The sequence below is a fragment of the Onychostruthus taczanowskii genome, unplaced genomic scaffold, assembly GCF_017590055.1.
Source record: "Onychostruthus taczanowskii isolate IOZ18803 unplaced genomic scaffold, ASM1759005v1 scaffold50, whole genome shotgun sequence".
In the NCBI taxonomy this organism is placed as follows: Eukaryota; Metazoa; Chordata; class Aves; order Passeriformes; family Passeridae; genus Onychostruthus; species Onychostruthus taczanowskii.
The window spans coordinates 4281750-4307302 of NW_024502569.1; the positions used below are offsets into that span (position 1 = coordinate 4281750).

General features: G+C 39.0%; 1 protein-coding gene across 1 annotated transcript in view; it reads left to right on the plus strand.

Moving 5' to 3' along the window:
• ATP8A2 (ATPase phospholipid transporting 8A2) overlaps positions 1-25553 on the plus strand; it is a 303180-nt gene that overhangs the window by 148208 nt on the left and 129419 nt on the right. The window contains exons 26-27 of the mRNA XM_041416052.1: positions 15739-15922; positions 19952-20062. Coding sequence (XP_041271986.1) covers positions 15739-15922; positions 19952-20062 — 295 coding nt within the window. The remainder of the gene's footprint in view (positions 1-15738; positions 15923-19951; positions 20063-25553) is intronic.

Sequence of the window (25553 nt, forward strand, 5' to 3'; positions counted from 1 at the left end):
TTGCTTCATGCATTGATTAGCATGCACAACTGAGCTGACTTCTTTATCTCCTGCTGCACAATGTACTGGGAATAGTAATGCTAAGGCAGTTGGTAATGCTGAATATTCATAATTTGTGCATAACATGTGGATGTGACTTCCCTTGAAAACTTTTTCACATGAACTTAGTGGGAAAACCCAGTTCTACAGAGGACTGACTAATCGTCTGGACCTTTTTCAAGCCTCATTAAATTCCATGAAGGATTAGTTTTTTGACTGGGTTTGTAGTGATTACTGTCAGCTACTAAATTGAGTAAAGAGCCACTTAAAATGCATCTGTGCCTCTTCTAATGTCTTACTTAATGCTGTTTTATAAATGTCACAGATAAGTACTGAAGCACAGGAAGGGATAGAAATGAATAAAAGTGTGTCTGAGATATAAAAGACTGGGAAATCTTATTGTAGAAGTTAGCATTGACTATGATAATTATGACCCAATGTAATTAAAAAAGGTTTTGTTCTTCTGGAATCCTCGGTCTTTTAGTCAGCCTTACTTGTAAATATACGAGACATTTCATTTAGGAAGATTCCAATTCAAATATATATGCTTAAGTTTTGTAGAAAAATAAGGCTAACAGTCAGTTTTCAGTTCTCCTACTTATTCATGGTCATTTTTCTTGAATTGCAAGAATTAGATCTAGTTATCATTTTCCTTTATCTAGCAAGGGTAAGGGAAAGAAACTAGAGAAATGTCTGTTACTACAAAGTCTTTCTTGGAGAAGTAGGTTATGATCAGATATTATGAACTTACGACATGAAGATGAGATGAATTTTTACTCGATTTGGAAATAGTCACGTGGAGCGTGCTAAAAATCTAAGTGCTTGAGGGCTGACCATCTTGGAAACAATCTACCATGTGGAACTTTTTGCTTGATCAGAGCAGTTTCTGTTAAGTCTACACTGGCTGTCTAACTTTCTGAAGAAAAATGTTTATTTCTTCTGATGGACTGGCTTTTATGCCAGATGCTTTGGGGTTTTTTTAAACTGAAAGGTCTATGGCATAAAAATAACCAAGAAATTTTATAGTGTCTACCCAAAGAGCTGTTAACTTAAAAGTTGGTATCTATTGTATGCACTAGTAAAATACAGAAATTTCAAGTTAAAGAAATTATGCACTAAGTTATTTATATTACTTCAACACCAGTGGGTTATTCAGGCAAGAGAAGGGGAGTGATGTGATGGTGCTGATGGATGAGGAAAAGGCAAGGCTTGAAGGAGAAGACTTTACCCTGGGAAGATGCTCCAATAGCATTGGATGATGACTATGTGCAGGGGAAGGAGGTAAGGTCGTTTCTCTACTGCAGTGCCCAGTTATGCTGTGTCTCTCTGGAGACCTTCAGCACACAAGGCACCATGTGTGCTAAGTGAGCCTGTTTGGAACCCAGGCCTTGCTGTGTGACAGAATCACATGGGAACCCTCTTCAGGGACTGTTTCCATCTTTTAGTAGGGAAGAGCTTCCATTGTCACTAAACTGAGATTTCAGGTATAGGTAAAAGTGTTTTCAATCTGGGGCCATTTGCCCATGTTTCATTGTTTGATGTGACAGGAAACTCTTGAGGTAACTCTGGGTTGTGCAGTAGTACAAACATGTTGTTGTTAAACTGCCCCTCACCTGCACAAAGCCAAGTGACACAACCTCCTCTTACATGTTACGTATTTTAGGCTCCAAACCATCTTAGTAATTCTCTGCTGGGCTCTTTACAGTACTACAGATCTTACCTCACCTGTGCTGAGGAGAGAACTGATAAAGCTTGTGTCTCTGTCCTGGTCACACTCGTGTCCTGATTCATTTCCTAGTGCATGGTGTGCCTTGATCACACTAAAGGCTTATTTCTGGCTCACACAGAACCCAATGTCCATGACAACCAGATCATGGGGTGACCATTTTCAAGCATGCATTATTACATGGGGTTATTCTTTCCCAAGATCTGGAGCTCAGTCCTTCTCTGTCTGAACTCTTTGAGGCTTGTTAGCTCAGTCCCTGATTTTTCAGAAGGTTCCTTTCAGTAAAAGCCCTTTCGTTCCTTGTAATCCAGTCTCCCTATTTCAGCACCATCTTCAGACCGGTTGAGGGTTTCCCTTTTGTCAGCATCTGTGTTACTGATGATGTTGAGCAGGATGGAATCTCGTGGTACTTCTGACAGTTGCCGCTTTGACACTGAATGTTTGTCCTTATCCTGTGAACTTTATTCTAGATGAAGTATGATGTATTTGTTACGTCTCTAATATGTTAACACTGTTGGGTCCCCAGGCTAATTGCTCTGCCCTGCACCAGCATATTGGTTTGTTATGTTTTGGGGGTGTTACTTTTACTGAACAAGGTGAACATGAATTAAATCTGTACTCCTAAAAATTAAATGGCAGGGCATCTACACTATTATTATACCCAAGTGCATGTAGAGAATAAGCAGATTTTCTGTTCTGTGTAAATTATTGATATTATTTTTACATTCAGAAAATGTAGGAATTTACTTTTTTTGGCATTCAAGCTGTTTTTACAGTTTTTTAAAATCCAAATTGCTAACTTTGATTTTAAGTCACAGTCAAGTATGAGTTTAAAAGTAATTAGTAGTTTATGATCTTGATGGTTTTCTATTATGCTCATGGGAGAGTTGCTCATATGATCTCTCCTCCATCTTCATGAAATGTTTTGAACACTTTCATGTTAGATTAGAGTAGCTGTGACCTACTGGAGTTTTGTGGTTTTGATTATACTGTGAACATCACTGCCAGCAAACTCCTGGCAAGGCTACTCTGGCCCTGTTTGGAGAAATGGGATATAGAGAATTGTACAGATGTGTACAAAATATAATCACATTAAAAATCTTACTTTAAGAAAGGTAGTGTCCTGAAGCAAGACAGCCAAGCCTCTTTGGCTGTGCCAAGCAAACTCTTACGATGGATTATCATACATAGTTGTCACTACCAAAACATTGGCACATCTGATTTTAGGAGGCTTGAGATCAGCTTCTTGTGTATTGCCCCCATCCGCCCCTCTCTGCCCCCCAGGCTCTCAGGCGCAGTTTGTTTAAAGGTACTATGTGCATGCCTTCTATCCTGCAGTGTAGACCAGCTTGTAGCAGGCATTCATTCTGTGTCTACTGAGTCTGTTGTATTTGAGCACTTTGCACATTGTCACATCTGTGTTCCACTTCTGCAGTGTATCTTGAGATCTTTCTTTCCAGTTGCCAGGTTATATTTGAACATGGGGCTCGTTTTTTCCTTCCATACCTCTTTGGCTGTAGGATTTTTCAGTGTGTTGTATTTGAAAATTAATTGCTGTTACCTGAATTTTGCCAGTGTGTGAAACATAAAACCGTATAGAGTTCTGATATATCCTAAAGAGATTTTAGTGAACTTCGGCTTCCAAATCTTAGCTTTGAACTAGAAGATAAAACAAAATGTACTGTGTAAATTGACCATTGACTGCATGCTGCTACAAAAGCCATATTATTAAGTCATGTGTGCATGCATAGGCTTAAAGCTGTTCTCTAGACAGAAGTTACTGTAAGCTGACCTGCTTTTCATGGCTGGATTTAAAAAAGAAAGCATCAGCTTAGCTGTACTAATATGCTCTGGTACACATGGAGAGTATCCTATCTAACTCACAAAAGCTGCTTTTCTGTTTCCTTTAGAACCCATGAGTTTTTCAGCATGGGCAACTCATCATTTTTTCTCCCAGGTTTTTTCCTTCTAATCTTGCTTAAGTCATGAAGAGCGTCAGTGAGTACAGTTCAACTTCAAGCAATTCCTTTTTTGTCTCAAGTTTTAGGTATCTTTTTAAAGAGATGTTTCATGTGGTCTGGCTTATTTAGCTCTTCAATTTGTAGCTGAGGCTATGAGTGACCTAGGTGTTACATTAGCAATAAATAATAAGGTAGCTCTGTCTGATACTTCAAATTTCATTGATGGTTGTGACTTGGATGTGGTCAAATTCAGTATTGCTGTGGCACTAATGGTCTGAAGAAGCCCAGTGCTTAAAAATTGTTGTACCAGTGGGAGAACAACTCTCTTCTGAGGCTGATATGGTAAAGAAGTGTATATGGAAGAAATGTGCTTTCCTCTGACCCTAGTAATGTGCTGGTACTTCACACTGCCTATCAGTTGCCCAACAGTTCACCTTAAAAGACCACAAGTTAATAGGAAATGGCTAATTATAATGCCTGCTGAAATGTTTCAAAGCTGGTTTTCTGTCCAGGGAAGAAGGTCCTTTAGGTAATGTCCTTCTGTCAAGTTTCAGGAGAAAGTTGACATAAATGCATCTATTTTCTCTATGCTCTTTCAAAGCTCCTTATGTATAATTCTTCCTGTGTCTATCTTTATTCCCTTAAGTAAAAAGAGTGTGGAAGGCATGATTCCTTTTGGCAACTTGGTACTAATTAAGCATGTCCTGTGATAGATGGACTTGTATGTTACCAAATGGGAACTGCAGCACTTTGTGTTCTTTCTGTAAAGATGAAAATGTTTGACATTCTGAAGATCTGGCTCCTAGTTCTGTATTCTTAGCTAACTCAGGAAGCAAAATCGTTGGCCTAGTTTATTGTATTAAGCAAAGTATTTGTGCTTTTTTAAACTGTCTGTACTCCATAGAGCACAGTCCTGTGTTAAGCTCTGTCTGTACTGATATGGGTGATCCTGTGGTTAGGAATATGGATGAGAAACTAAAAGTCATATGTGGAAAAGAAAAGCTGTTGAGACACATTCAGGAAATCAAAGCTGCAATTTCTTTGATGAACTTTTTGTCAAAGCTCTTGAAGATCCCTTTTGGTAACTGCAAGGTAGCCAGCTTGGAGCTTTCAAGAGACATAATTCTGACGTCAACACAGCTTTGGGAAAAGAAGAGGGACTTGAGTTTTTGAGGCTTTTCCTTGTGTGTTAAGCATTTCAGGCTGTGTATGTATACAATGTTAATAAGAGCTCTAAGGAGCAAGTATTGACACTGGGGTGGAGTGTTCATCATGGTCTGTTGAAGTACCCCCTGACTGCACCAAAATGCCTGCACAAGCTTCTGAGGACAGCCTGCTCAGGCAGTATGGCAGAGATGAGACTGGACTAGGTTGGCTTCCTCTTGCCCAGCAGTTTTCCCCCACTATTGCAGCAAGTGGTGTGCTTATGCCTCGTGTGACAGGCTGTGATGTGCGGCTTTGGTTTCATGTGCTCTTCTCTGCAACAGAGTCCTCATCCTTGGAAGGTGTGTGGCAGTCAAGAGGACCAGTATGTGTTGTGTTCACTCTGCCATCTGTTCTTCTATTTTGCTCTTACAGAAGCAGCTGCTATGTATCAGTGTTGTTTTCACAAACCACAGGATACGTCTGTGTCTTAAACAAGATGTGTATATATTGAACCATGTGTTTGAGGGTTACAGATTGCCCTAGAATGTGGCTGGGTTAGTGGATGTAAATTTGGTCATATTAACCTAGAGTATAGGTGGATGAAGACTACAAAAATCACCTCCTTGCCCTGGATTCTGTATTTTAATGCTGTGTTTTAACCATGGGCTTAATGAATAAATGACCTTGCTAAGAAAAGAGTGAGGAGGGGAAGGAAGAAAAATAAAGGAATAATATTCTAAAACAGTGTTGCTAGTATTGAGTCTGAGGTTAGAGGTTAATGTCAAGTTCCTTTCTTTCAGGTTGTGTTTAGGAGTAGTGAGAATGCTGTGAATGTTTGCTCTAAGTTAATACCTAACCTGTCTTTGTGCAGAGCACAGATTTAATAGTTGCCCAAGAGTGAGCCAATCCTAGTAAGACTTTCAGTGGTCAGTGGGGTTCCTATATAAAAGTGGTCTAATTTTTTTTTTTTTTTGTAAGATGTCCAGCTCCAAATTGTGTCTGTCTTGTCTGTTCCAGGAGCATATAATTCAGAGATGCTAGGCTTTTGAACTATAACATGTAGTTGCAAATAGATAATTTATATGCATTTTTATAGTAAATTCCAGGAAAAATTTCATAGAGAGGGAGAGAAATCATGCAGAATTACTAGAATTCAGAAGCAAGAAAAAAATTTGTCAGTGCTTGTAGAGCTGCTGAAATAGCAAACTCTGTCAAATCTACTGGCTACATATCTTCCTTCCATGTCAGTGTTTGTAGTTTGTTTCTTACATATTTGATCCTGAAAGCAGCAGTAGTTTACAACAGTAATGGTGTCCAAAGCTGCTTTATTTTGTATTTCTGAGCTGTAGTTGAGTGGAGGAGCACAGCACCTGTTAGGCTCCTGAAAGGAGGTTACCAGGAGATGCAGCTCAGTCTCTTCTCATAGGTGGCAAGTGATAGGATATGAGAAAGTGGCCTCAAGTTGCACAGGGGAGTTTAGATAGGACATTAAGAAAAAAAATTCACTGAAACTGTGATTTCAGGCTTTGCAAGAGGCTGCCCAGGGAAGTGGCAGTGAGTTACTATCCCTGGAGGTACTTAGAAGATGTGTTTGGGACATGGTTTAGTGGTGGACTTGGCAGAGTTGGGGAAATGGTTGGACTTGATGGTATCTTGGTTGTCTTTTCCAACTTTAATGATTCTGTGATTCCCTGGTGGCCGCATATATGGTGTGACTGATGGTCTCACCGTATTGCTGCTCTGTTTCTAGAGGTGGGTTCTCACTCTGGCTCTTCCAATTGATCTTTTGGCTTCACCACAGGCAGAGGCTCACTAAATGGGCTGATGTGCTTATTAATTGACATAGTGTCAATCATCACTTAATTTCATCATGTGTTGCAAAATTTTGTAAACAGCTCTGCTGTTTGAAATGCATGGCTGCTGGCTCTGCATGCATGTCCTCGGGATTAGAAAAGGACTAATCTGTATGTTTTGCAGACTGAAATTTTTTTGCTCCGTCATTTGAAAAAGACTGGTTTCTGTGTTGCATGAGAACTGCTCTGGCTGATTAGCATGGAAATGAATGTATGTGCCTTAATCAGCTTGGGGTGAGGGAAGCTCAAAATTAATTTGATATATTAGGTTCATTTTAAAAACATATAGCTGTTACCACTAGTGACCATTGTAGTTTAAAATGCAAAATAGCCTTTCATTCAACACTGTGTTTATGCCAACGCATCACTTTCCAAATAATTTGTTTTCCAAACTAGATTTTCTGTATTTAATCTTTGCCCCATAAAGCAGAATGGGGGAAGGGCAATCAAGACAGAAACATGCAGGGAGGGATATCAAAGAGGAAGAAGATGCTGACTTGAAACTTAACCCTGTGTTCCCTGGAACATTGTATTTGTTACACTGCTTAATACCTCGAATCCAGTTTATAAAGAGATTATTTCCTAGCCCTTGTCCTCTGAAGATCATTTCAGTGGGAACTGTGGAAGGCAAATGAGTTATTGAAATATGAAATGCAAGTGAGAAATTCTCTAGTGATACATATGTTAAAAAACCCACTCCATATAATTAGCAAAACCATCCTCTTCTTTTTCTTTTCTTTTTTTTTTTTTTTTTTTTTGTGGTAAAAAGATACTAAATTAATTTGTGTTCTTCCTGTTCAGAAGACTGTGTAATTCAGTGTGTAATTCAGGGCCTTTGTAACTACAAAGAGAGCTTTATATTAAGAAGTCATATCTAATCTATCTGGAGTGATGCAGAAGGAACTGCTTTGGTAACCATTACATTTTAAAAACTGCCCCATGTCCTGTGAGCATGTAGAAGTGTGCATGTGTTTTGACTTAGAGCCCTGCTAGGCATCAAAAATACCCTGCTCTGGATAACCTGAAATTTAGAGGTATATATATATATATATAGAGGTGTTGCTGCAGAAGTCAAGTGTGTGACTGGCACACCAGTGAGACTGAAAATCCAAAGGCAGATTTTTTTCATATTTATTATAAGATGAATTAAGACTCATGATGATAGGTGAAATAGGATGTAACACTCTTTAAAATTAAAAAAAAAAAAACCCAAGACTTAACCAGTCTGATAAATTTGGATGAGTGAAGCAGTTTGAAGGGTTGCTCAGGAGAAAACTTCAGTATGGAGAAGTGAGGCTGCAAATAAAATGACAAAGGATGATGAAGCTGAGGTTGATCTTACAGAAACCAGCAGAGGGTTGGTAAGGCTTCTGGCTGTCTGTTCAAAAGGGATGGGGCTATAGAAAAGTATAAGCAAGAGCTGGGAGCAGAGTCAAGAAGTGAGGATTTTAGAAGAAGGGAAAGTGTGTCAGTCAGTTCAGCATCAGATGGCTGTGTCAGGAGGAAGCAGGCATTCTACCTTACCAGAAAACACAAGAGCAAAAGCCTGTGCACTTGATTAATGTAAGGATGTTCAGCCCTGCTGTAATGTAAAAGAAAGGCTTAATCCTGTGAAATTTTATGACTTTTTCATGTGAACCATTTACCTTCAACTCCCTTTACCTTGGCTGAGAGAATGCAGCAGTTTTAAGAGTGGATGAACTACAACCCTAAAAGTACATGTCTAAAGCCAGATGAATTGCACTCCAGAAGTGCCTGTTTCTCTCTGACTATAAAAGGAGTGTGGCGTGATTAGTGCAGATAGAGATGTCTCCAGTGAAGACACTTGTATGTAGTTGGATGAATTGGGTGGATTCCTTTGGTGCTTTCTCGGAACATTAAATTATCCCATCAGTTCACAGTGCTGACTCCAAAAATATAAGTACTGCACCACAGCCAGTCCTATGAAAGTTGTCAGCAGGGGAAGGAAGTTCAGAGAACTTGCTAAATGTAAAGCATTCAATGCAAGGCACATTTTGAGTCAACATGATCTGTGATTTTGTTCACTTTTCTTCTGTGGGTTACTGTACCATTGTGAGATTATCCAAGATATCTCAGGGCATCATGGCTGCAGTTGAGGCCTAGCTCCTGTTTGGATGACACGTGCTTGAAATCTGCAGGCTGGTGTGTGTCAGGATAAAATCAACTGCATAATTAAGGGCTCCTGAGTGTAATGTAATGGTAATGTTCCTTTTTTTCCGAGCACTACTTTTAGTGGTGTGTTAATTTATCTTACTTTTTTTCTGGGAACCAATGCATGCACTTATGACAATGTTATTCATAGCTCTCAGCTTTCTGGTCTCTCTCATCTGCCTTTTCTGCAGATGAGGTCACAGAGCTTTTTTGAAGTACTAGTGTATTTTATGGTAGAACAGGGTAAAATCATGTTCACTGCAGTAAAGGTAAACTCTTAAGGGCCTTTTGTGTTGCATTAACAAGGCATATCAAGGAAGTAGGATATCAATTTCATGTTTCATGTTAAAGACATTATTGTCTTTGTGTTTATGCCTGTTAGGGCATGGAAGCAGAAAAAGGTAATACTTGAAGCAGCTTCCTTCATTGCCTTTCTTTTTTCACAAATGAACATCAAAAATTTGAAAGCATGGGTTGGAGTGTCTTCAGAGTATTTTGTATCAAATTGGAAGTGTGCAAAGTATGTAACCTTCAAGAGAAATGCTCTAGTCTCCTTGTTTTTGTGGAAAGAACCCGTAAAAAAATTCCCAGCAAACACAACACATGTGGCAGAACACAGGAGATGACTGACAATAGGTATCAAACTGTGCCTTGCGCAGGTATGGAAGAGCTCGTGGGACTGCCTCTCTTTGTGGCCTTGTAAGATGGTCTGGAATAGAAACTGATCTCTAAAAAATAACCAAATCTTTTTCTCTATATGTATATCTTTCAAATAAAAGGATTCCAGTAGGACATACTTACTTTATTTTTATTGATCATGTATCTTTTTCTAAACAATTGATAGTCTCATTTGCTAGCTCTGTAGCAGAACCCTGTCTTTAATTGGTCCTTTAGACTCAAATGCAATAAATAAAATAAATTGTTTTCTGAAATACTGCATTTTTATTTCCCATCTGGGCCTATATCCAGCTTACACTTTGAAGCATCTGCAGTGACACAGCTGTAGTTTAAGGGCCTTCTGTGAGAATTATTATTTACAGTTGCCAGCAGTTGCTGTCATACATCTGTAACTGCAATGAATGCAGGTATGCATAGGGACAGAATTAAGAAAACTGTTTATCACTTCCTACTGATAAGATCTTATGGAGTGTACCTGATTGGTGTGACACAGGAATGCTTGTGCTGATTGTGTCCTTCCTATTGTATTTGTGACTGCATCCATCTTGATATATTAGATGGACTCTGGGAATAAGAGAGATAGCCTTGTAGATTGCACAAAGTCTGCAGTAAAGGAATTGATTGTTTTAAATCAGTTCAAGTACATTAACAATCAAAGTTGTATTGCATTGCTTTGCTTGGTTAAAAGTGGTGGTTTCATGTTTCTACTTTTGAGGTTTTCAAAAACTTTGGTACCAAAATGAGTTTCTAAATAAAATGTTTGACATTTACTGCTTCACTGTTGGTTTGGGTTTTTTTTTTTTTTTTTTTTTTTTTCTGTTTGTTTTGGGTTTTTTTTTTTTTTTTTTTTTTTTTTTTTTTTTAGTTGTTGATGGTTTTGTGTTGGTTGGTTTTTGTTTGGATTTTTTGGTGAAACTTTCCACTAAATTATGACAGAATTTATTAATTGCTCTGGTTGTCCTATAATGTATTCCTGATGAAAAAATTTGAACTGAAAGATCTTTGATCTTTCTTAAATTCTCTTTAAAAAATGAAGTAAGCCTGAACAAACCTCCCAGTGAAATGCTGCGTGGAATTGTAGAATATCTCAAGTTTGAAGAGGCCTGTAAGTCTATCTCCCTACTCTTTGCACCTAAGGCAAGATCATACAAGTAGAACTTTTCTGAACAGACAAAACATATCAGGTAAGAATTTTGCTTGTAAAACTGTATTCAGGCTGAAGAAGCAAATGCAAGCTAAATATATAAAGCCATTGGGACCTGATCTGCAGAAGTCAGTGGGAAGCCACTGATATCCTCATTGGAAACCATCTGTGTTATTGCTCTGTGCTGTGCCCTGTGCTATTTTTTCATGAGCCTTCTGAAAGTTCAAGAGGGACTTTAAAGTATTTACTATATATATATTTACTATAGCAATACAGTATGTTGTACCTGGAAAATACTCACCCCCTTCTTCCTTCCACTGTTTCCTTATGAATTTAAGTAACATATGGATAATTAGGTCTGTAATAATTTGTGCCCTCTCTTGCTTCTACCCATCCTGTTACAGAGTATGCCTTCAATGTGGTATCAAGGTGTCAGTCATCTTCAGGATAAAAAGCCCTTTCTGTCTTAATCTGTTAAAGATGTTGATAAAATGATTAAGCAGGTTTGAGACTGACAAGAACCTTTCATTTTCCATATTAGCATTTGCTTTCTCAAGAGCAAGGCTACCAGAAGGAAGTCCCAGAGGTGGGCAAGGAGCAGCTCTGCTGCATGACTGACACTTAACTTGATGCCATCATCCATGCACACTTTGTATTGCACAGTCAGATGCTGAATGATAGGCACTTTATCAAGGTGAAGTCGTGACCTCAGGCTCTCTTGTAACCTGTGTAGGCTAAACTCAGGTCGGCAGGAAAAGAGTTTGAGCAAGAATCTGAAGACTTGATCTTATCAGATTGTAGCCATCACTGCAGTTGTGGTACTTGAAACCCGAATTCTCTTTTTCGTCAGGTATGTGTAAAGGAGAAAATCAATCTGTTGTCAAAGACATTTTTGAGCAGAGACAATAAATATAACTTCTGTATAATTGAAAAGGTTTTAGTGAGTTCTTGAGTGGCACTCAAAGAACCTTTATAAGAAGCACTGCTGTCTGACCAGGGAATAAATACAAGAGTAAGCAGAAGATTTTGATGCAACTGATGCTTTATTCATATCTTAATTCTTATTTGGGTGTATACCCAGGTGAGGCTTGCATCCTGATACTGTTGCAGTGAGCTCTGCAGTGAAAGCCAGGGATCTTCATCAAATTATATGTACCGATTCTGTCACTGCAGTTTTTTTTTTAAGAAGTTAGTCCTTTCCTTGTGCTTTTTCCTTTGAACTCTTGCATTTATCCATAATCTTTGTGAACTTGGCTATACCTGAGGGAGCTGCAGTTTAATAGTATCCTGTGCTATAATCTTCAGTTCTTCCTGTAGGCAGCTTATCAAATGTGCAGAATTGTGCCACAGCTCTGATCATCTGGCTAAGGGGATTAATGTCACCTAATGCAGTGTGTTGGTACCAAACAGATTACAAGGAGCAAAAGAGGTTTGGAGGCTGAGTCAGTGACTTGGAGGAGGAGAGGTGTAAAACCCCTCAGGAAATCAGTAATCATCTCAATTTGCAGCTTTTGTAGCTAAGGTACTGTGTGCAACAAAATGTGCTCTCTGGAGTTGTACTTGCTGTTCAAGTGTCGAAGAGGCTGCTTGTTATAGAGCTGCTGTTTAGGAGTAACAACTACAATCGAGTAACACTTTGTGCTAAAATCTTGTCTTACATTTCATCTTCTTAAACCAAGTCCATAAATATTTGTGGTGTTTAAAACACATGTGTAGCATTTCTGGTAGTTTGTTTAGCCTTACTAAGCATATGGGGATGTTAAACATTAACTGGGTGCTACATAACTGTGGATATAATTAACTTCATTTGGTCATGACAGTAAAAGCATGCTCTGTGTACATTATTTAGTGGATAAATGCACTTTTATAGAGACATTCTCTTGACTTGCCAAATAATGGGTCGCTAATCTGACACCTACACTGTAGAGACAGAAGTGAACACAGGCTGCATTAGCTTGCTTGACATGTCCCAGCTAAATTGCACCAGAACAAGCTTGAGCATCTCTGCCACATTCTGGTCATGTCTGAAGTGTCTGTAGACAAGCTGCTAGTTTAAACTACAGAGTCAGAGATGCTGTTCACATTTTGTCTTTTTACCTTTTAAGCATATTTGAAAACAGGGTGCTTCTTAGATATTTCTATTGCTATGTAACTGAAAAGTAATTGAACATAAGTTGAAACTCCAAGACAAGTGTATGTCTGGGAAGGCTGTTAGCAGATGTGTGCATTACTTTGCATGAGAGGACTGCCAAAAGTATATGGTCCAGTGTACTGGAGGTGCCCTTGGGGCTGGTAATGAGGGTCTGTGCACTTATCAATCCAAACCCTCCACAGCTGGTCCTAAGTCCCTCTGGAGTTTCCATTTTAATGAAAAGTCCCTTTAAGTCCCATTTGACTCCTTGCTCCATGCTTTAGTATTTTATTATGTGAATACTGGGGGAGAGGGAGGAGCATGTGTGTGCATGTATGAGAGAAAAGTTAAAATTAGGTGTAGATGATACTCAGAGCTGATTTATAACTAAAAACCAACAGCTTTTGTGCTCTATAAGTTGGTGTGTTGGGGTTTTGTGTTGGTAATTTAACTGAACCTCTACAATGCATAGTGGTGTTTTCACTGCCAGGTAGTGGAGTCCTTAATAGATCTATCCAATAGTATTAAGTAAATTTTATAGTTTAGTCAACTTTTTCCTGTATTTGGCTTTTAGGAACAGGACAGCTACTAGACTTCTCAGGTGGTTTAGTTCACATGTGAAGTTTGAGCTTAGGAAGTTCCTTTTTCCACAGATTATTCATCAAGTTATTTTAAGAGTGGTTTACTAATAAAACACCTATTTCGGTATTTGCAAAACAAAACCAAGGCCATAAAGCATAATGCTGAACAAGATAACTCTGCCTTTTTTGTTTTTTTTGATCAGCAGTGATCCAAATGGGTGTATTAAGTGGCTATTTAAGTTGCCTCTCACAGGATGTAAACTCTGGGAAAAAAAGCCATGTAAAAAACCTCTGTCTTCCCTATTCCCCAAGCTCCCTATTCTTCTTCTATTTTAATAGTAAAGCTTTTAGCTATCAGTTACTTTTTTTTTTTTTTGAGTGGTATGTGCCTGACTTGAGATGTGGAAAAGTTTTGTCTAAAGCTTTATTTAAGGAAATACAAAGCAATTTGGAACTTTAACTAAAACTGATGGGGAAAGGAATTAGGGTTGTTTGTACAGATGGGGTTAGAATGGAAATATTTAATCTACATGTAGGTGTTTCCAAAATACCTCATATGATTTGGTAACCTGATCTACCTTTTCCATGACAAAAGGGCATTTTGGGTGTCTTATCCAATTTAGAAACCTACTCCTGAGTATTTTTCCACTCTTGCCTGATTTAGACTAGTTCAACTCTGAATTCCATGTATTTTTATTGATGTGAAACTGATAAAAAATGAGAGAAGAATCAAGTCAAACTGCCAATAAATCTGATAAGGATATTCAGATATAATGGAGTCAGTCTTTTGTTTTGGAGTTGGAATTGAGTAACATCATTGCTGAGGTCAAAGTTGCATACACAAGGCATATGTGAGATCAGGAAGCAGCCTCTTGCTTTCTGATCTGACCTGCATAGTCTGAGACTGGAAGGATGGCCTGGCTCTTGGGCAGGTCACCTGGAGGAGGGAAGAGAATCATTAAGGTTGGGTAAGTTCTTCGAGATAATTCTAACTGACAAGTCCACCACTAAAGGTCAGTGCTGCATCTACACAACTTTTAAATACCTCTGGGGATTGTGACTCCACAACTTCCCTGGGCAGCCTGTTTCAATACTGATCAACACTTTCCGTTAATTTTCCCCTCATATCCAATCTAAACCTCCCTTAGCACAAATTGAAGCCATTTCCTTTTGTTCTTACCATCTTTTAACTGGGGCAAGACATCCCTCCTTCAGTACCATCTCCTTTGTGGTGGTTGTAGGAGGTGATTAGGTATGTACCCCTGCCTTTTTCTCCAGGCTGAGCAATCAGAGCTCCCCCAGCTGCTCCTCGTAAGAGTTGTGCTCCAGACCCTTCCCCAGCTCCATTGCCCTTCCCTGGACATGTTCCAGCACCTCACTTGTTTTTTCCTGAATTGAGAGACCCAAAACTGAGCTCAAGGTGCGGCCTCAGCAGTGCTCACTACAGGGGGACGGTCACTGCCCTGCTCCTGCTGCCACACCAGTGCTGATCCAGGCCAGGATTCCATCGGCCTTCTTGGCCACCTGGGCACACTCTGGCTGATGTTCAGCTGCTGTTGACCAGCATCCCTGGGTCTTTTTCTGCCAGACAGTTTCTCTGCCAGTAGTACTGCCTGGGCTTGTTGTAACCTCAGTGCAGGATCCAGCACTTGACCTTGCTGAACCTCGTGGCCCTTGGTCCATCAATCCAGCCTGTCCAGATTCCTCTGCAGGGCTTTCCTCCCCTCCAGCTGATCAATATTCTCACCCAACTTGGTGTCATCTGCAAACTGACTTAGGGTATACTCAATCCTCTCATTGAGATAATTGATAAAGATGTTAAGCAGAAATTGTTAAATAATAAAGTAAGCCTACAGTATCTTCTGTAAACCACTGGAAGTGTCTCTGAATGTATTTGTGGTCTTTCTCCTTCTGGATGGTGATGACAGGAGGCAGGGAAGCCTGCACTGTTAATCTGTAAACTCTCGTAGTTGAAGAGGAAACACACTTCAGTGTTTCTAATATAACATCACCAGTGTTACGCCAATTAGGAGCGGCTGGGTAAGGAAAACAAAGCTTTGAAACCTTTCATATAGATTTGGTCTCTTCTGCATCAACTATCAGCAAGTAGGTAAATGTGAAACTATTTTTAAAGTTACTTTTTTCTTCTGAAATAATTTGGCATGGGTTCTGAAGCTTAGTTGTTGAATAAAGGAACTTCCCAGCAACTGCCTTTGATTACTTCTAAATGTAGGTTACAGCTGTCCTTTTGGGAAAGGCACATAGCTCAGCATGTGAGAAACTGACACCTTTTTCTCTCCTTTTCAGAGTATCTCCTCTACAGAAGTCTGAAATAGTAGACATGGTCAAGAAACACGTCAATGCCATAACACTTGCCATTGGGGATGGTGCCAATGACGTAGGAATGATCCAGACAGCTCATGTTGGAGTGGGGATCAGTGGCAATGAGGGCATGCAGGCAACCAATTGCTCGGATTATGCCATTGCACAGGTCAGATGCAAGAGTGAACAACTGCCATATCATCTTTGAGAAATGCACTGTGCAGCCATGTAGTGCTCGATTGGCTTCTTCTAAGCTAGAAGATTCTCTGATTGTTTCTTTTTCCAGGCAGCTGTCTAGAACATATTTTGAATATATTTTTGGTATTTGTTACGATTTTGTATTCTTCAGGGCAAAGCTCCACCTCTCTTCAAAGTTGTAGTTTCCTCCTGACAGCTGTACAATATCTTGGTTCTTCAGTAATCAGGGGGAGGCAGTTTCTGTGATGCTTGTGTTAATATGATTTTAAGTAACTGATCTGTCTTGATGCAAACTTTTTTCTTACTATGAGTAGGTACTATAACCAGGTGTGTGAGAATTGGGCTGTTTGGCAGTTTTTAATTTGAGGTGGCTCCTCTGTCTTTTTTTCCTCACACCCCCTGTGTTGCATCCAAGAACTGACCACAGTTCTAGAGAGCTGGCCAGCATTTTCATTTAACATATCTTATTTTGAACATTATTTTGGTGAGAGCTACTAAATTAGCTCATCAAATTCAGAATTGATTACTGCAGCTAAAAAGAGGAGTTAAAAGCCTTGTTTGTTTGTTTTGCTGGAGAAACCACAATTTAGAATCAAGATTTTGAAAGAAAAATCAGAAAGGAAGATGCTTCAGTTGCTGAATATCCTCTGAATACTGTTTACACCTGAGATACTCTATGTGTTTGAGACTGATGCAGGGCAAAACCAGATCCAGCTGACAGGAAGCAGAGACAATCCCTTGTCTCCCCAGTGACCAGAGCTTCAGCTGATGATCCCTTCTGGCAGGGTGTAGTCAGATTTGTTCTACCAAGTGACGTGAAATATTACCATGTTGTGATAGCTCCCAGTAGCAGGTGAAGTTTGAAAAGGCAGGGATAATGCTGTTATATGCACAGATAACTGTTTATTGTGGTAACCCTGCTGAGAAGCAAAGTGGCAGTCTTGTATTTCTGCCCTGTTGTGACCTCTGAGGAAGAACACTGAAGAACCTGAAGTTTCAGGTTTGAATAACTGAGACCTTTCGCAAAACCTATCTTGAGAATTTTAGGCAGTTTTACCAAGTTTTTCTGTCATGAACAGTAGCACATTCCAAATATATACCAGTATAGGAACTGCCACAGCCATTGTCTCTGGTATGAGTTTTACATTTTTAATTTCAGTGGATTATGTATAGCTTCTGCTATATAACTTAATGGAATACTCTTTACCTGGACTTCCTCAGATCATTTATTACTTCTGCTTTGGTAACTAAGCATGAGCAGCAAGAGTTTTGTCCATAGAAGGTCCTACATGTGTTATTTCTTTTGTGTTGTGGTAGCGTTAAATCTGGAGAAGTAATTCCATGTTCATGTGGTGCTTTTGCACTAAAAAATCCCTATACTTCAGTTTAGTATTAGAACATGGAAGCTGCTCTTCGTTTGAATTCCAGTCAGCAAGTTACTGACAATAACGATGAATCTTTTTCATTCAGTAGGAAATAAAAACTGGTGACACCAGCACAGGATTGCAGCACTCGCAGACTAGTGGAACTGGGGTTTTTTTGATTGTGTAGAAGAATATGCACTGATTAAATCAGAAAACATATTAAAAAATCCCTTTAGTAGAGGAGACTAATACTGTGTGGTAGTGCTTAAAAAAAAAAAATAGTAAATTAGTGTTCAAAAGAAAAACTTGATCTCCGTGGAGTGTATTTCTTTCAGCAAAGACATATAGCTCCCACTAAAACATTACTGTATGTGCATGCCTTGAAGGCAGAGTATGTTCTTATTGAGTAATTTAAGACGACCACTGTAATGTAGCATCTCATGTTCAAATGCTATTTCAAATGCATTGCTGCCAGAAGTAGGCACTTAGAGAAGAGAGAGCCTCTATATAGGCTCATTTGGGATTCCAGGGAGAATCAAAGCATAAACCAAACAAAAATAAAAAGCCAACTTGTGTCTGACTCCACTTGAAATAGCTTCCACAGGTGCAAGGAGCATCTGCTTGAATCATCCTTTTTCCTTTAAATGATATTGCACCAGTGACCTCTATTTAGAGAATTCCCAAATCAAATGACCTAACTAGTTTAGAGAGACAGTAGTAGACTTTAACTTTTCTTTTTCTCAGTAAACAGTTTAATAATCTTAATCCAGAGAACATCTGGTGTCAAGGGACAGTTTCCTTTTTTTAATTAAGGAAGCTTCTCTCTTCAACAAATGTTCTTGTTTCAGTTTTCTTCTTTGGAAAAATTGGCCTGTTTTGTGGATGCCTTTTCTCTGTCTTAAAGCCCCCAACATGCCATCACCTCATCCTTTAGTCAAGATAGATTCTAGAAGATAATCTCTGTATAAAAAGTTACACTACAGAGTAGTGTAGGGTTGATACAGAGGCACGCACTGTTTCACAGCTAGGCTGGCCAGATGGTCATAATGCTTCCTGCTCATTTAAAATGCTGTTAATACAGGAGCAGCCAAACAAGGACAGTGTCTTGGTGGAACCCCTATCTGTACTGCTCTTTGCCATGTTTTAATGGGGCTCTTCACTGCTGTGAGCAGGCTCTGTGTGTTCTTTAGGCTCCGAGTATCTTCCTTGCTCTGCTCTGTAGTGCACTCATTTTCATGAGGGCACAGACAAGAGCAATTAATGGTAGGATTTTTTGTTGCCTTGAGCTTTCAAGAAGGCCACATCCTCAATGGTCACTTGTTAGATTCAGCAGAGAGATGTTCTCAGGCTGTTTCTGACTGTTCTCCACAGGAGCTTTGGGATGGCTTGTAAGGACATCATGGCACATTTGCCATCGCCTTGGTGGTGTTTTGTTAGTGATTTTGATGAGGAAAGTTCTAGCTCTCCTGCAAATTAACTTTGGTATTTGGGGTCTAACAGGTCAGCTACTCCCTTGGGAGTGTCTCAGTTATAGCTCTAGCTCAAGTCAAGCTGAGAACAGTGAAGCCTGGTTCACTTTTGTTTTCTCTCCTTCTCTGCTGGTATATCCTAACAAATCTGAGTTGCTGATGCATGGGAGAGAGGCTGTCCGTACAGGATTTGTGGTTCAGTGATTTCATTGCTGGAAAGCATGGGAGCAGAGCTGCCTCACTAACTCATTACTGTAGCTTTCAATTTCAGATAAGTTTTGGTTAAAATAAATGATCTATAATGTACATTTAGAAAGTCAGGGTTTTCCTGTCAAGTCACTTTGTGGAAAAGGAAGCAAAACAAATAATTACCTTAGTGTCCAAGATCCCTTCACGTATATACATGCTAAACAGTAAACACAGTCATCTCTTTGAGCTGTGAGCAAAAGAGGAATGCTGCAGGTCAAAAAAAAGGCTCACTAACAAAGCCAAGATGAGAAAATTATGCATTTCCCAGTCTGGATTACAACACTGGCTCCATAAAAGTCCATTTTCAAAAGTTCTAAATTTGAGCTCCCTCTGGGGTTCAAACTAGCATTAAAAGGTACACAATTCTACAAGATTAATTTACATGCCCTTTTTGGCAAATGCACCTTGCTGTATACATTATTTTATATAACACACAATCACATGCATTTTGTGGGCAAAAAATGTTAATGTAAGTATCTATTCTGTATAAATGCATGCATTTTTCCACTTTTGTTCCCCTCCTGTGTATTTTATTTCAGCTCAATACAGTTTTGTTTATTAGGTTGTTCATTTTACACCAGGAAAGGAGTTTCTGAATCTTGTGAGCCCTCAAACATTGATTTTACCATGAGGATGGTAATAACAGTTGAAGACTTCTTGCCATTTAAAACCACTTTTTAGAACCTTCAGAAGTTTTGCTACAAAAAAGATTTTAGCTTTAAGTATTTTAAGAATTGTTTTTTGCATATATCTTCTGTTTACTTATTTAAATATTTCACTTCAACAGCTTTCAGGGCTGATTTGAGGATTTTTAATTTTTTTTCCTAGAGGACTTTCTTACTTTCAATTTGGTTTACTTTCAGCCAATTTTTTTTACCAATTCTTCATATATCTAAATACTTCTTTTCTGTCTTTCAGTTTTCCTACTTGGAGAAGCTACTGTTGGTCCACGGTGCTTGGAGTTACAATCGAGTTACCAAATGCATACTGTACTGCTTCTACAAAAATGTGGTTTTGTATATTATTGAGGTAAGAGTAACTAAATGGATGGGTCTTACTGGTGCTTATTCCTTAAATCATCTCTTATAACTAGAAAAGCTCACCCAAATGGATTGAGCAAGAGGGACTGCCATTTTTTTCCATGTTTAACAATTTAAAATTCAGTTTTCCTCCTCAAATCAGTTCACTTGAATCTTTTAATGTTTGTAAAGGAAGACCAAAGGTTTTCAGTACTGAGAAGCTTTGGATATGAGATGTCAGAGACAAAGTTCATTCCTTCTGTGCAAACACTCTTATTGAAAACATCTTTGTATTCATGGAAATATTTCAATTAGTGCTTATATTTATAAAGACTGGAATTTGGGAGCTAAATTTAAATCAAAAGTTCATTTAATAGGCAAATAATAAACTATTCAAAACTATAGCTTTACCTTCCAAGTTACAAAGACCATAGATTAGCTGGAACTGAAATTAATTTGCTTGGTTTTCTGAAAAGAGATGACATAATTTTGCAAATGACATTCATTTACAAAATGAATCAGGTTATTTGATTTAATAATTAAAACATAACTGTATTTTGAAAATAATTTGCTAGAAGGCGTCAAGTACTGAAACTGGTTTTCAAAGAGGGCTGAATACTGTCACTACCATTCCATTTCAGCAAGCTTAAGACAGGAGTGTAGTTCTCATGCTGCAGAATATAGTCTTGAATTTAAGTTCTATCAGGAAGGGAATTTTATAACATGCTGTTGTCTAGTTATAAATACTCAAGGAACTTCAAGTCAGTGGTTTGATCAGTTGAGTATCAAGTCATCACTTGGTAGAGCATTTTGCACAATGTTCATCAGTTTTATTAATATATGTGCATATAGATTAGATTTTCTATTTCTTTGTGCAGCTGAGCAGCCTTGAATGAGGTTACCACAAAATTGCAACATTTATAATTAGGCAGGTAGTTATATCGATTAGAAGGGAGAGTGGGTGAGCAATATTTTGCTATTCAGTAAGTAATATAATAATCAGAGTGGTCAGGATTCCTGATTTCATCAGGGTTTGATCATCTTCTGTGTATGTTGTTAGAGAACAGATATTGTCCACTAACTTGTTCCACTTTTCCTGTGCTATTTCTGAATTAGCTGTTATCTGTTAAAATTTCAACACTCATTAGTCTATTGCAAGAGAGTTATCCTATACATCGTGTTTTTAGTAAAGGTTTTTACATGCTGTTGGAGATTATAACAATATTATTATATTTATTGTTATTGTGCAAAGAAAATGTAAATAGCTTTAAAAAAACCCTCTTCTATTGTATTTCTTACTGAGCATGGCTAGCTGTTGCTGGGGTTTTGCCTGAATGTTTCAGAAAATGCTTAATAGCTTCATGATCATCTTCTAGGATTCTTTTCTCTATTTGAAAATTAGTTTTGGAAGTCCTGCTTCTAGCTTATTATAGCACCACATGTCTTTGTTTCTTTTACCATAGTCTGACAAATAAGTTCTTCATCAAATATTGTATGGCAAAACTATGGTTTCCCATATAAGCAAGGAGTTGAATACAAGTGAAGTTCTCTGGGACCTCCATCCTGAGGTAGCTCAATTATTTTATCCTAGGATGGAATTTTATTCACCAGATATCTCTATACGATATATAAAATCCAATTCTGCTCTGAGAATATGACATCAGATGTTCTCTCCACTTAGGCCATGTTTAGTTCTTTTTGCATGTGTCCTGAGCCAAATGAGCTTTTGTGTCTCCTCATGTCCATGACTGAGGACAAGACAGTTCCATCCAACATCTGAGCATTGAAAATGTCTTACAAAGATGCAGCTGTGCACCTCAGTTACATCTCTGTGCTTCTGTTGCATAGAAGTTTGGAGCAAGTTTAAAGCTTTAAGGGAGATGAAGTGACAGAAATAATCCTGTTGTCCTGCAGCAATGGGAAGAGCTCAATTTGGTTTTCCCTGGTGAGTTTCCTTTACTAGCAGCCTTAAGGAACTTCCCCTCCCAAACTGTGTAAAAGTAGCCAAATTGCCTGGAAACCGAAGAGAAACCAGTTTTGGTATCCTGGGGATACAGGGTAGAGAGAAGTGATCTTTCATTCTCTCCTTAGCTTTTTACAGAGAAAGAGAGGTTGTTTTGTGTATGTGCTGTGAGTCTTGGCAGTGTTGATCAGTTTGTGGTGTGGAATGGTGCTCATGAAAGAGATGCACCACGAGGGAATAAATCCTTCAACTTCAGAGAAAGATAGTTAAATGCCTGGCACTTCTGCAGTGTTGCTTATGTGTATGGTGTGTTCCTTATTGTTTCCCAGTGCTCTGGACAAGTTTAATATTTACCCATATTTGCTGCTTGGATATGTGGTGTATGGGGAATATCCTTTTAGCATCGTAATGAAGCAGGGATTTGAACTTGAGCTACTTTCTAAGTATCTTCAGAAGGATTGTACTAAGTAAATATTTATACAGTTGAATGAAAAAGCACATCATGATTATGACTGCCAGTTCTGCCTTTGTCACTGTATCTGTTTTATTTCAGTTGAGTTTTAACACCTGCGGAATAGATCTAGTAAGCCTTATATAAAGGGCTTTTGCAGCAGCGAGGCACTGGGGCTATCAAAACTTTTATTCCCTGATACTTTGCAAATACCAGAGGGAAGGAAGAGGTGGTGGTCCAGCTTGGCACACAGAACAACTGGACAGATCTTGCAGAAGCATACAAGTTAAGATATTAAGATTTAACTTAATTAAACAATGGTAAATACTTGAGAAGAGCACATTGCCATCTCTTTTCCTAGCATCCCAATGTTGGTATGCTAAAACCCCACATACATTAGAAGTTCATCTTGATACCAGTTGTGTACACTTAAACCTGGAGGATCCAAAATGTTGCATCCCTGAAACATTAAATTTACCAGCTTTTTTTCAGGTTCTGGGCTAAAATAGAGAATTTGAGGTTTTGTGAAAAGTACACTCAGGTAATTGTAGGTATGGGCTCTACTCCTAGGAGGTGCTGTGGGGTTAAGGCTGGTCCTTACCTTTCTGCAATGGCTGATCCTTTGTGGAGAGACAGGGGCCCAGGAACTGTTTTCAGCTGCTTTGATAACTAAAATGTATGCCCATATTGAGATAGTTCCTTGCAGCTAGAGGGGTGGTACAGCAGACAGCAGGCCTTGTGGTTTAGTGATTGCAGGGCCAATGAGCTGAGAGTGTGTTTTCCCTCTCTCTTGAAAATGCCCTCCTAGTATTTTCAAGAGGTGAATTTTAAGTCAAATCAAATAATTTTAAATCAAAAGTTTAGTGAAATTTGAAAAGATTTTTGTCTTGGCTTAACAACTGGAAACTCTATGTTCCTTTCCTTTCTCTAGCCTGGTCTCTCCTTTACCATTTCTTCATCACTGTCCTCCTGCCATTCACTTGATTTCTCCCCTTGATTTTTGAAAGTACAGAGCTAAGTGAAGTATAACTAAAAAGCACAAAGAGAAGCAGATCCTGGAAATTTAAGTCCTTTTGGTGTAATTCTTAGTTTGATTCCTGAACCCTTGTGTATCACTGCTGCCAATGTGCTTCAGGGTATGAAGTTTAGGTTCTCTTACTTATGGACTCACCTATCAAAAGGGGTGCAGAATCTAGCCTTTCCATCCACAGAGCTGGGTGGCAGATTAATTGCTGCTTCTTCCCCACTCTTGACTATCCATGCTGGTCTGTCCTAAGAGTAGCAGGGGAATCTGCATGGAAGGCTACCACGATGGCCAAAGGGATGAAATGCAAATATAAAGCTCTCTCTTTGGTGTCCATTCCTGTGTTTCCCATGTCTGCATGCACTAGCAGTGTGCACTAAATCTGTTTCTAAGGAAAGCCAACCATTCATCATCATCCTGAGGCACAAGACCAGTGACAAGGTTTCAGCTTTTAAAGATGTGACAGACAACTAGCTGTGCATACTCACAAAATACCATTTCGTTCAATTACTTATGTAGCTGGCTTCAAGCTGAGTAGTGAAACAAAAGATGCATTTCACATCTGTTGAGCAGATACGTTTAACTGGAGATGATATAAAGTTGTCCTGTTGACATCAGAGCTTTGAAATATAGCTGATTTCAAATGTAAAAGAATACAGGAATGTTGCTTTCATGTCATGCTTGGAGAAGTAGAAACACAGCAAGATCAAAGGTGGTATCAGAAATATCAGGTAAGAGTTCAAGGCCTTTGGGAATGGTTTTGTGGAAACAGTAGCATGGAAGATAGCTTTCAGGCCAACTCAGTGTGCAGGAAAAATACGCTCAGTACTTCACTGAAGCACATGCATTTTTTGAAACGTACCTAATATGAAGCACTTTGTTATTATGTATTGCAGAATGAGTCAGGGCGTGGGAATAGATGGCCCCAGTGTCAATGTCTGGCAGTGTAGGGCCGTGACAGAGAAATGAGTGGCAAGTAGGAAGGGGAGAGTATAATGTACATACCTTGGTTGCTGCATAATTTTAATTTCTACTTTAGAATCCAGAGATAAATTGTAAGCCTAGATTAGAAACCTGTTTCAGCCCAGCTTTCTTTCCAAAAGCTCAGAGTTCTCACATAAAATATAACTCCTCTTATGGCCTTGAGCATGGAATTGAAAAACATTGACTGCTCTGACTCAGTATTGGATAACCCGTTGTTTTAATAAAAAATATTTTTTTAATAAAAAAATGCTTCCATCGAGGCTAATTCAGTGCACATGACATTACTTGTTGATACAGAGAAGGCTAAATTTCAAATTTGTGTTGGTGTTGAAAGTGTAGATAAACCTTATAATGGAATTACCTGTGCTTAGCACTTGAATGCTGAGTTTAGCAATGCTATTCTGCACTGAAGGAGTGATTTTGAGGGAGTTTTTTAAAAATCCAAAACTACAGATACATCAATGCATATATGGTAATACATTTATTCACAGGTATATCCTTTGGGCCTGTGCTGGTTTTCTTTCTGGCCTATACCCCTCTAAATGTGCTTCCTTTAGTCGAGACATTCCTCATCTGCGTGGGAATAACTGAGAGCAAAGTAAAGTCCCATACATATTGCATGTGTGGAGCAGGGTTTTTTGTCTGGTTTTCTTTTTGCTAGATAAGCCATGGGGTTGTCATGCTGAAGATGTGAGATTTCTCCATTTCTACCTGTACCTCATTGCTCTAAATAGCAATCTTCAAAATACATTTCTCCAGCAATTTCCTTGCCTTTCATAGAATCGTAGAATAAGCTGAGTTGGAAGGAACCCTCAAGGACCATCAAAGTCCAGCTCCTGGCCCTGCAGAATATCCCCAAGACAGTCACACCATGTGCCTGGGAGCATTGTCCAAGCACTTCTTGAGCTCTGTCAGGCTGATGCTGTGACCACTTTCCTGGGGAGCCTGTGCCAGTGCACAACCACCTTCAGGGTGAAGAACCTTTTTCTGATATCCAGCCTACACATCCCCTGGGACAGTTCCATGTCATTCCCTCGGGTCCTGTTGCTGGTCACCAGAGAGATCAGTGTTTTTGAGAA